The sequence below is a fragment of the Anser anser genome (assembly GCF_964211835.1).
Source record: "Anser anser genome assembly, chromosome: 3".
In the NCBI taxonomy this organism is placed as follows: Eukaryota; Metazoa; Chordata; class Aves; order Anseriformes; family Anatidae; genus Anser; species Anser anser.
In genome coordinates this window covers 90,176,407-90,189,208 of record NC_139722.1, presented here as the reverse complement: position 1 = coordinate 90,189,208, position 12,802 = coordinate 90,176,407, and the positions used below count along the sequence as shown (strand labels likewise).

Here is a 12,802-nt window from a genome sequence, read left to right as displayed (position 1 = left end):
AAATGCCTGAGACTGTGTGGTTAGTTTTCTTGGATCCTCTTCTCTATCAATCACTGTACGTTTGCGTTTATAAAAAGTAGCCTTTTTGAAGTGAGTTCAGGGGAAAAAAGAAGTGCAGAATTCCCATATCCCTGAATCATGAAAATTGAAGGAAATAAATTGTTCCCTTCTTCCAAAGCTGCGGCTGTGTTTTTGTTTTAGCCTCTGGCATTGCTGTGATTGTTATAAAACTTTGAAGGTCAAGTTTAAAATCAGACATCCAGGCAAATCTCTGTCCATAACAGAAGTACTGATTTGTGTGTTTACCAGCTACAGAAGCTATGCATAACGGGAGTTCAGCATTGTTCTCACTATGTGAAACAAGTTGAATGAGAAGTATAGTTGGAAGCTTTCCATGTTGAATATTTTACGCCTTTGAGTTTTGTGTTTTTATTATTCAATTAAGTATTGCATCTCAAGTAGAAAACCAGGAAGACACAGTACTCGGATTTCTTAAAAGAGGTAATTGAAAATGTAATTACATCATTTTCATGCCACTTCGAGCTTAAATTTTTAGTAGTAGCAAAGGCTTGCCTATGTGAGGGAGTAAGAGAAGAATATATTAACTAAACGTTGTTTTCAGTTCATTGACCCTCTGTCTCCATGTCTTACAATTTTCTGCTCTCAACTGATGAATCATACCATCTCTTCAAGTTAGTGTAATAAATTGACTTTCCTATATTAAATACTATGCTAGCATTTATTCTTCTTGAGCAGGAGGATTTTTTTTAATAAGGCTTATTATTAAATAATGTATTAGGTGAACTAGATTTTTGGTTGCCAGGAAATAATAATTGTATAAGCGTGTAAAGCAAATTGCAAAATAAACATTATTATTGCATATTTTAAAACTAATAGGCACTTAATGATTTATGTGGTATTGCATTGTACAGATATGGGATCAGAATCTCATCTTTCTTTGACATTTTTTCCTGCATGTATAGTACAAGCAAGATGAACAGCTTTCCTTAAAAAATGACAATAAGGATCATCATCATCATCTAAAGGATCTGACAGAGGAGATGACCTGCATTGGCTAGAGACAGAAATGCTAGCACTGTGTCATCTTTTCCTTTTCACGTTCTGCCCAGAAGAATAAGTGTTTTGGCTTACATCCATGCCTATGTGAGATCATGGGCAGATGAGGGAAAGATGCCCCTTTAAGTGGGGAAGGAAGATTTCACTGTGTAGCAGCTGCAGCTTTAGCACGGGTCTAGAACATGTCCTATACTCTGCAATGTGGAAGACAGTGACAATGATCTCTGTGTTTAGCACTAGGAAATCTATGGCTGGTACAGAGATCAAATTACATATAAACACAGATCAAAGCAAAGTCTTAACATTTCATCTTAATGAAAGTGGTAGGTTTTTTTTGTGTTTTTTTTTTTTAACAGATCTTCCCCAACTGATTGAACTGTGTTCATTGCTTGTTAGTTTCGTGCTCACTTGAAAACTCCCTTGATCTCATTCATCCACCTAGGAGAAAAACATTTCCAGGAGCATTTTCTGTAGGCTAGTCACTGCAGAATGGCATGAGTTGCTCTGCCCCGAGAAACTGAGTCATTAGAACTGTGGGTTTGGATTCTAAATTAATAATTAGAAATTAAAGTATACATCTTTTAAGTTTAGAGGCATGAATGTGCCATTGGATATATTTGTATCAGAGAGATTAAATATGAGCTTTTTTTTTTTTTTTTTTGGTAAAAAGAGGGGTAGTATATGCTTTTAGTCTATAGAAATCAGAATTCCGCTGGAGAGAGGCTCAAAGTCAAAATGTGTTCCCATGGCAACTAAATTCTGATTATGAAAAAAAAAAAAGAACTATTGGTACTCAAATATGCATTAGAAATGCATAGGGAGCTAAATGGTTCTGGAGTATATCTTGTCTGCATGTTTTCTGCAAAATCTTATCAGTTTGCTTAGAATCTTTGAACGATTCAGGTTGGAAGGGACTTGAGGATGTGATCTTGTCCAGACTTGATCAAAGCAGGGTCGTCTATGGCGTAAGACCATTCTACTAAAGACTACACAGTCAGGTCTTGAAAACCTTCAAGGAAGGAAAATCCAAAACTTTTCTGAGTAGCTTGTTCCAATATTTAATTATCCTCACGGAGTATACAGTTTTTCCTTTTCATGTGGTTCCTGTTTTCCCATGCTTCTAGGCCATCTGGAACTTCCTGTTTTAATTTATGGCTGTTGTCTTTATTTTTTCCATTTGCACCTCTGTGAAGAGCCTGGCTCAGTCTTTTCGATAACATGCTCTCAGGTATTGAAAAGTGCTGCTAGGTACAAGCCAATTTCCTCAGCCTCTTTGCAGTTTGTGTGCTCCAACCTCCAGAGCATCTTGGTGGTCCTCTGTGGGATTTAGATTTATCAGTTTTGTATTGGGGTCCAAAACTGGATATAATATACCAGTTGGGACCTAATGAGTGCCAAGTAAAGGAGAATAATCCCTTTCCCAGAATGGACTCTGGAGGAACTCTTGCAACCAGCCTCCAGGAGAATGATGAACTGTTAACCTCTACACATTCAGCTAAACAATCTAGCCAGTTTTCACCCATTATTTTGTAGTGTACCCATTTAAACTGTAACATCCCAACTAGGATACAGGAATGCTATGGGAGACCATGTTGAAACCTTGTTAATACCAAATACTTTTTCAGATATTCTTATATAAATTTGGAGCTCTTGGCTTCCACATCAAATTTTACTCAGAAATTCTGAAACAATTTTAATAATAGTGCTCAATAATAGATTCTACTAGAAAAGACCTGAAAATAATTTTAAAATAGTTGTAACTATATAGAGTCTTTAGCGAAAACACATGAAAATTTAGATAAAACGTGAATTAAGAAGTTTATCGCTCCTACTTGCAAGAGCTTATAGGATACTTGGATCTTGGATCAGTCAGTAGACAGAGAAAATACATTACTTCACTGGCTGTTTTTTCCACATTGTTGCATGTCTGGACAGAGGAGGAAAAAAAAACACCTTGCCTTTTTCCTCTCTGAAAATGTCCTTATCAATGACAGAAAAAAATATTATATTTAACTGGACACAGAAAGACAGCATTATAAACGTAATGTAAGTGCCTTTTATTTAACTCTTAAATGGCTAATACCTTAATATTGAAAAGACTGCCATATCCCAATAGCTCTAACTCTCTCTGCATTTATCTTGAATAGACAAATAATACTATTATCCTGCAATCTAATACTATTATACTGCAATCTTTGGCTGATAACCTTATAGGTGTATTTTTTCTGTGAATTTCCAAAAAGAAAGAAAAGTCCTGAAAGAACGGGACTTGCTCTAGTAATGCTTGACAGAGGGAGACAGAATTCTTTGGTACTGTAGTGATTTCCAAGCTAAAGTAAACAAATATTTTGCATCTCTGTAAAAGCAGACTAGTCACTAATCCCTGTTTAATCTCTTTGAAGACTTCATTATTAACATGGATACGTTGGGCTCAACACTTCTGTTTTTCATATTCAGAGTAATTCTTAAATTAACAAATTATATCAGACAGCTTTAATGTGTTTTCTGTTTGCTTATGCCATCATCCTATACATCTCTTATGCTTTCTAAGTTTCCATACCACTTCTGCTTATGAAGTTTTTTATTCTTTTTATTTTCTATTCTTGCCTGAACTGAGAGTGAAATCATGACTTAGAATAAAGCATCATATAAGATCATATAAGCATATAGGAAATATGCACGATTTTGATTCCTTTGCAGGATCCTGAAGAAAAAAGATTGACTTTCTGCAAGGTAATTACTGAACCATATATAACTGCAGAAACTGAACGGGGATTATAGGCAACCAGAGACAAAAATGCAATGAAAATTTTATAAAAATACTCATTCTGTGGGGTTTCTTTCTTTTTTCTCCATCTTTCAACAAATGTAGTTACCTCATGCTTTAATTTCCTACAGTCTTTGGCTTTCTAGAAGTATGCATATAGTTTCTGAACATAGTATTATAAAATACTTTTGCTGTATGTGTTACTAACTTTATAGTATTCAAGAATTGGGTATCATCCTGTAAGGTTCACAACTATTACTGTTTGGTATTCTGCTAACACTTTTTGTTTATATAGTTATATAGCAGTCTGAACTAAACAGTGACAATTTTTTTCAGAATTCTGACCATAAAACGCAAGCAGAGACAGCACAGGACGCTTGTGGAAGTGCGGAACCATCAATCACAGGGAAACAAGTGGCATTTAGGGAAATGCTGCTGAGAAAGCAGCCACTTTTGATGTAACAGACAATATAGTCAGTTTCCCACACCTCTAACATTAAATTTTATTTCTATTTGAAAAGCTCTTATTTTATAAAATGAGGTGTTTTCAGCATGTGATATAAATAACAGTATCATGTTAAATGATTAACAGGCTTACAATTTAGATACCGAAAGAAGTGGCATATCAGAAATATATTTAAATCTCATGATCTTGCAGGAGTGATCTGGATAAAGCTTGTTCAGCTTTTCTTTCTCCATCTTGAGAGAGGGATTTACGAACAAGAGCTAATTTAGCTTTTTATTCTAATATCGAAGGTCTTAGGAACGTGGACAATTTTGTTTTAAACAGATGCGTTTCCAATGAGTATAGTTTTGACTTTTTCATTGAAATATTCTCTTTCCAGTGATTTAATATCCATCATAGCATGACAGAGTTTTTCTACAGAAGTTTAGCCTGGTAGTTTGCTTGAAATGTGTTTGAAAGATTATTGTACCTGGCATTGGCATAAAAAGTGGTCCTTATGCCCAGTGTGCACTGGTGAATATTCATGAAATCACTTGAAAGTTTTTTGCTACTTACCCAGAAAGGCATTTCATGCAGAATAAATTTGAAATAGGTTCTGTGGCAAGTCTCCTTCCGTTCTCTCTCTTATGAAAGATAATGAAGTAAGATAAGTAAGAACTTTTTCTGTCTTTCATGAATCCCAAAGCAACAAAAATCTACATTTAACGTTCATCCTAAATCACTTTGGGAAAGATTCTTCTAACTTTAATTGACTCATTGTTTGTTTTGTAATAATCCCAAGCCATATGCTTTTTCAAGCTATTTAACTTGGGCTAGGTTGTTTTGGCAGAGAGCAATTAAATGTGTCCTTAAAAGGAATGCATATAATACATATGTCCTGTTAGCCTTTTGCTCTAAAGCCAAGCCAGTTGTGTTTTAATTACAGTATTGTTAATTGTAATTACAGTCACTAGTGTGCTTATGATATTCAAACTCTTGATCGTAGCTTTGAAAACCTGGTTCAAAGAAACAGGACCGAGCCCCCATGATGAAAAAGATCCTATTAAAAACCATAATTAGCTACATTTCAACAACTTTTCTTAAAAGAAAACAAGTTTACATATGTTTTTGTTCTTCTTTCTTCTTAGCATTTGGAAGGCTTAGTCTAAACGTGGGTATTAAGTCAGGAAGTCAGGATCTATTAATTATTCACATTTACCAAATCCAGGATTTTAATCCATAAACTTTTTTTTTCTTTTTTTTACCCAGAAAATGGGTTTCATTCAGTCTCTTCAGTATTTGAACACCCTCAAGCTGTAGAAAAACAGAATGGGGAAGATCTCATGAAACAGAGGGGTTAGGTTTTTGTTGTTGTTTTTAAACCAAGTCTTATATGATGCTGTACGCAACTACTTTAATTTTTTACTATGTCAGCTCTGAATTTTTAATTTGCAAATAGACAGTATTCACACGTACTAAAAGGCTTCTGTTAAGTGTTTTATTTTAGCTTCCTAAAGCTATTTATTGGTAGCTTATTATTTTCCATAATATTAATGTGCTGGGCTTAGTTGAGAGCATCTAGGGAGTTTATTTTAAATCTGCTTGACCTGTAGACCCAATTCCACTTCAAATGCTGGGATTCCAAATGGGAAATAGAGCTAAACCAGATTGCTTTGAACAGAAGGTAATAGCACTTTTTTTTTTTTTTTTTTTTTTTAGGACAAAGATATAAACACATGTCCTTAATTAACTAATTCCGAAGACAGTCCAGCTTCTGCTTTGGACAGCATTTCTCTATAAGAGAAAGGATTCTATGTTCAGCAAATGGCGTGGTCATTTTCCCCCTCTAGCAGTCTTGTTTTTCAATGTTAAAAGTGAGCAATATTGTTTGCAGTTACATTTCTCCCAGCAGAAGAAGCAGCTGAAAGCCAGAAAGATTTTCTCAACTAGAAGAAGGGAATTCATAGTATAAAACTTGAGTACTCTTCTGTAAGATGATTAAATAGAGACAGCTTGAAGCTATCTGCCTGGGAAAGACTGTAGTGTGGCACAATTTCCTTTTCTTTTCAAACATTTCAGCTGTTTGCATTATTGGATCCTTATCTATTGCACTTTGAAAAGTGTGGATCTGCAGTAGCTCTTTCTCACAGCTGAAGAACGAACTCAGATTAGGTGTATCACCCGGCTTTCACAGTTTTCTAGTTGTGTTTTGCTGTAATTACTGTGATTCAGGTCATCCGTGCAGTTGTAGCTGTTTTGGGTGGTTAGCTGCTCTTTGTTTATTGGTCTACAAATTCACTGTAGAAGTGAAGTCATGTTCATTGACTTCTGTAACAAACTGTTGGATTTTAGCAACCCTAGCAAGTGTTAGCTAACTTTGAAGACGAGAACCTGAGGATCAAGAGGTGACAACAACTGATTGTCAGTTGTGCCGTACATTGCATTATTATGGTATTTGTTTTCCATATGCGTATCAAGTAAGAGTTCAGAGAATAGGAGTTTTAACAGCAACAAAATCAGCAAAACATAATTTCTTTTAGCAGACATAACGTGGATTGTTCACTTTAGAATATTGCAATCCGAAAACTTTGGGTAGGTTGAAGAGAAAGCATTATTTTAGAAAATGGTATTGCCACCAGTCACCTTTAACTAAAATAGAAAATATTTTTGAAATTTTGTATGAAAGCAGCAATTAGTTGTTCCCAGTTGTACCCTGCTAACCAATGGAATGAAGCCAGCAAGGGGACTTATGTAAAACGTAGGCAAAAATTCATCTAATAATCAAAATGTGAATGTTTAACTGCTTCTAAAGAAGAAATTGCAGAAGTGTCTGCCTTTCTTTCGCCCAGTCAGTTGCCCCTTTAGTGTGTGTAAATACCCTCCTGTTATTTGTGGATGCTTTATTGGGGGGGGGGGCGGTGAAGAAAGGATGCAAAAAGGATGCTGCATATTGGTTCCCAAATATGCTGGAAAGAATTCATACTAGAATTTGTTCTATTGCACACATCTCGTCCTATCCCACTGACAGGGGAGGAGAGGAAGGGAAAGGTTCTTGGCTTTGCTTTAATTCATATCATGAGAAACGAAATGAAGAAACGATGCTTGGGGTTTCAAACATCTGTTACAAGAGAGAGATAATCCCCATATAAAGGGAAGGAGTAGTAAAGATACAACATTTGCCAGATGTGTTTTTTGAGAACGATATACTCAGGCAAAATCACAACCCGGATGCTTTAGATCTTCCTCTCTGTGAGATAAGGATGGAACTTGAAGCCTGTTTGCTATACCATTTATCACACTTCCTGAAGATACGAGTATTTGTGAGGATGCATGTGGAATGAATCCTTGAGACCACTATTTTTTTTTCTTGTTCTTTTGTTTGTTCTTTTGCAATTTGGTCAAAAATTCAGTGCACTCTCCCTCATATCATGATGAACCAGGAAATCCAATTTTCTTACTTGCCTTTCTTTTTCTTTTAAAACTGTTTGCTATTTTTACCAAAAAAATAATAATATAAAAATACAGTGTAATCTTTCTAGTCACCAGAATCTCTTTATCTTTCCCCTTTTAAATTGACCTTTCGAAACATCTTTGATGCAGGTTTAAAGCAGGCAATGCTATATGCCAAATAGACTAGCTCATTTATTTACTTTCAAATACATTAAAAGTAATGGGATGAATGTCATAGAATAATGTCAGTAACGTGGTTATTGTAAGTCAGTTACTGGCCTTAGGATAATGAGAATAGAGATTCTCAAGTTTGAGATGATGGAAACAGTAAGGATCTTCCTGAATGTTGGAGGCACCTTCCAGAATAAACAGGTGATTTTAGAAAGGATTTAAGAGGTGGAAATACAGGACTAGAAAACTTAAGCATCTTGGTTTTATGTTTATTTTACTTATCACTCAACTGCTTCCTCACTTAGGTTGCTGCTTTGGGACTGTGACGATCGGAGTTATAGCTACTACATTGAGGTCTCAACAAATCAGCAGCAATGGACTATGGTGGCTGATCGCACAAAAATTTCCTGCAAGTGAGTTTAATTTTTTTCCTCTTATTTGCACAAAGCTGGAACTAGAAAACTTTTTATTTTCCTTTTGTTCGGTATTTAAATAGATGACTTTTTGACTGTGAAAAGAATGATCATTGCATAACCTATAGATTACAAATTCTGGACCATTATAAGTATAACTTCAGGAAGTTGTAGGTTCTCATCTGGATAAATATTTAGCCTTTCAAACCAGGATCACGTTGTGAAGAGCCAGACAAGTACTATGTTTTCCAGTTTGATTATTCATTCTCAGAAACAGCCCAGCTTCCATACATTTGTTTTTGTGAGCCCTGGGAGTTAAACCACATTTGTCCAAAGTTCACGTATATGGTAACCCTTAAATCACCCCTTGTTGAGAAACTTGGTACGGGAGGGAAGAGAGCTTGGTAAAGGATTTTCTTTACCAAATGTATTCCACCCCTACCAAAGCACATAGAAGCATGATACAGAGAGTTGAAAGGGATGGAGGAAGTGAGGGTTGGGACAAAACTGTCACAGATCACCCACTGAACTCAGTTACCTAGCTTGACCTTTTCTCAGTGATGACCATGTGGTCGGTGCACACAGGACAGGTACTCTGCTTTTGAACAGACCCCTTCCATAGGGAGAGGAAAAAAAAAAAAGCTTCTTAAAAAGAGAAAAGGGAAGAAAAAGTTTCATTTTTATTTTATACTTCAATCAGAAGAATTCAGGTATGAATACTCTCCACATATTTACTCTCTATCAGCTTTTCTGTAATTACTGAGTCTGCTGATAAAACCTGTTGTTCTAATGTGGAAGAATAATTCAGTGTTGATAGCAAACTTAAACAATTTGATAGTTCTAATTCCAACTGGGACTGAAAAGATAGGCTGCAAATTTATACATTACATATACAGAAGCTAGGCATGCTCAGCAATCAGTGAATGTTGATAGGATATAATCTCCTGGCTGATCCCCAGGGAAGCTCAGACTTACAAAAATCTTATTTCTCTCCTTCTTTATCCCCAGTCAGTTTTCCATAAGATATTCTTTCTTTTGTGGGACAAAACTGAAGTCATCAGCTGTGTGGTGACAGCTGCCACCCATCCTGTGTTAGTGCCAAGTGGTTAAGTTATTCAGTCCTTTTCTAGCAACACTGCTGATGCACATTTCCTAAACTTTCTGTTCTATCTCTTAATGTATCCAATTCAAAGATGCATTTACAGTGCAGGCTAGATATGCGGGTGAAGGAGAACTTGACACATTCTTTCACTGTCTGTAACAGACAGGGTATTGATGAGCAGAAATCCTGGGTTCTGCCTTAAGTTCTGGAGAAAGTGTAAAGGATATGTAATCATTTTCAAAGGTATCTCAGTGCAATGGAAAAAAAAATATTATTATTTTTTTTGGCTGTCCCAGCAGTGGGAGCAGAGAGTCAAAATGTTTTGCACTTCACCCTTGTACATTTTGGTACTAATAGCCTAGACCAGCCAAAAGGAACATTTCGTTAAGTATGCACAGTGCAGCTGGAATTGCCAGTTGATTGCCCAGTTCAGGTATCTGTTCACAATGTTCAAACCATGGATTTTTGAAACCCTTAACCTTGGACAAATATAGGTGCATTCCTGAACTGAAGGTAGCTGTTGCCTCATGATATATACTTCAAATTATTGACTCAAAACATAAGTGCTCTGGCAGTTCTCAAAGCAGTAGCTGCAGGAACTGTTTTCATGTGAATTAGAGAATTGTACTTTCCCTAACTTCTTGCTCTGACAGACATGCATCCAGCTTCCAAAATGACAGTCTTAAATTTAAAGTCTACTGATTTATAGTGTTGTAACAGTCTCTATCTGTTCTCAACAAATAATGCCGTTGTCCTAAAACTTAAAATTACAAAAGCTCAGTGAAATCCAGAACAATTCAATTTAGCAAAGACTAGAAAATTATAAAGAAAAAGGATCAATTTGAAAAATCTTTCATGTATCTTTTTCATTTGAAAAATGTTTCCTTTTAAAAATTATCCTCTGTAACTACATTTAAATACTATATCACCTGTAAATGCAATAAGTTAAAAGATTTGTGGACTGCACCCCAGCCCCATCCCTCAAATTTCAGGTGATTTCTTTGCATTCGAGAGCATTTTTTATATCCAATTTAAATCTTTTGCACTTTATGATCAGCAAATCACATCTTTACAGCCACCTCACCAAAGAAAGCTGTTTAAATACATTTGATTTTCAAAAATGCTGAAGTGACTTCAGCTCAAAAATTACTTTGATTGTAATAGCAGATTGCTACATCTAAATAGTACATATGTATATGTACATATATACACATACATAAAATGTTTATATATTTATACATTATATATTCGTATACATAAAAAGCTTTATAAATAGTACTACAGAAATGGCAAAGGCTACAAAAATTAGGACTTTTTTTTTTGTAAAGTACAGAGGATCGTAATTCCTTACAGTTAGAGATGGACCACTTTCATTTTATTGAAAAATGGTGGTACTATGACCAAAAAAAGCTAACATTTTTTGGTGTTCAACAATGGTTGAGTAGAGTGGAAGAGACATCATCATTCAGTGACTCATGCACTGAATGAAGCCCCTCACTTTATACTTGTAGGACAAGGTTTCAGTATGGTGAAGGAGACATCTTAATAAACAAGAGAAAATTGAACCAGACACTTTTGATTTTTCAGTTTCTGTACTTAAAAAATAAAAATAAAAAAAATAAAATGAGTGGATTTATTTCTACGAGAAAAACAAACAAGTTATTTTAGCTTTACAGAGGAGACGAAGAGCTGGATTTTAACCAAGATTAACAGATGCTGCATTAAGGCAGAAATGGTGCAATTTGTCTGGTTTACCATTATAGGGTAGTGGTTAAAATACTCCAGTTAGATGCAAGAGATTTTTTTTCTCTAGTACTGAGATTTTAGTTTCTTACTTAAGAGGCTTTATCTAATGTGTTCTAGATTGAGTTCTTGTATGAAGTAGTTTGTGGACTTTTGTGCAGAGTACAGGTATCTCACCTCCCACAGGGCTTTTAACTTTTCATTTACAGTTAACAGTTCATTCTGTCTCTGTCCTTCCCCTTACCATGAATACATTGGTATATTATGCAAGCATCTCAGTTCCAAAAGAGAGAAATTTGCCTCAGAATGACTTTTAGTCAAGCAATTCAAACACTCCCCAAGGACAAGCGAGAATCAGCTTGTGCGTTGTGCCTGACTCATCCTAGGGTTTAGGGAACCAGTTAAGGATTCTCACATTTAGCAACTTGCCATAACCAGACTACAGCATAATAGGACAGACGCAACAACACCTTTGTCTCTTCAGTCTTCATTATTTTTATGAATGCAACAGCCCTCTCTCTCTCTTTCGGAGTTTGCAGCTATTTTTTGTCTCATCCGAATCCTGATTTTTTTGAGGAATGCTAGGCATCCTAGCACTCAAAAATATGAACTCCAATCGCTTAGGTTTATGCATTTCTTTGTTTAAAAAATAAATAAATGTAGGTATGTCCTTGGGATTATGATTGCCTGTTTGGCTACAGGTACCTCTCAGAGCAACTGTCAACTGAGAATCTGTTATTAAATATTATTATATGTGTATTTGTGTGAGGCTGAAATATGAATTCTTTGAAAAAGTATACCCGAGATTATCTCTGTTTCTTTTAAAAATTTTAGATATGTGGGTGAATTCTAGGTGGTTGATGATGTCTTGAAATCCTGGGCTTACACTTCCTGGCATTAGGTCTGTGGTAAATATCCTGCAGTAGACTCTAGAAAAGTAACTTGCTTGTTTTTCTGTGCAGAATATGCAGCAGTAGCAAATGAAAGTGGATGGAGTTAAAACTCGAGAGAATTTCACAGGGGCCCATATTCCAAGAGATAGAATACTTGCGATGAGAAAATTTACTTTGCTAGTAATATTCTGTATTCTCTTTTTCTGTCTTCAAAGACTTGTGGATCAGAGCTGTTTGCTTTGCTCTTTGCTGCCTGGCTTTCTGTCTGCATACTCTTTCAGTGGAGTTACAGTCCTTTGCTGAAGTCATTAGCGTGCTGCCTTACAAGTGTTCTGTGAGGTCACCACATCATTTTGTCGCATCTCTGGCACACGAGATAGAGTGACCCATAAAGGCAGCAAACACAAACCTCAACAGCCATCTCTGATGATTTGTAAGTGGCAAACAAAACAATGAGAAAGAAAATTAAATCAAATTCTGCTTGAATAGCATATATTGATTTTGGCAGTCTACTGAAGTATGAAGTTTCCATTTAAACTCTCAGTATGCTGCTTTGAGTTGTTCTAATCATATTTTTAATGTAGTATTTTGTGTAAATTAATAATTCGGTGCTCAAAGACAAAACCTGACAGTCTACTCCTAACCTCCTCATCTCTCACAGCCTTTTAAAAAGGCTGAAGACAAACTGGATGTCTGTTATCTTCGCAGAGAAAGCTTCCTTACCTCCCCTAAGTGATAACC

General features: G+C 35.7%; 1 protein-coding gene across 1 annotated transcript in view; it reads left to right on the top strand.

Moving 5' to 3' along the window:
* The window catches only part of BTBD9 (BTB domain containing 9), a 122,696-nt gene that overhangs the window by 83,903 nt on the left and 25,991 nt on the right, over positions 1–12,802 (top strand). Inside the window, exon 10 of the mRNA XM_083831967.1 lies at positions 8,216–8,323. Within this exon, the coding sequence (XP_083688093.1) occupies positions 8,216–8,323 (108 nt within the window). The remainder of the gene's footprint in view (positions 1–8,215; positions 8,324–12,802) is intronic.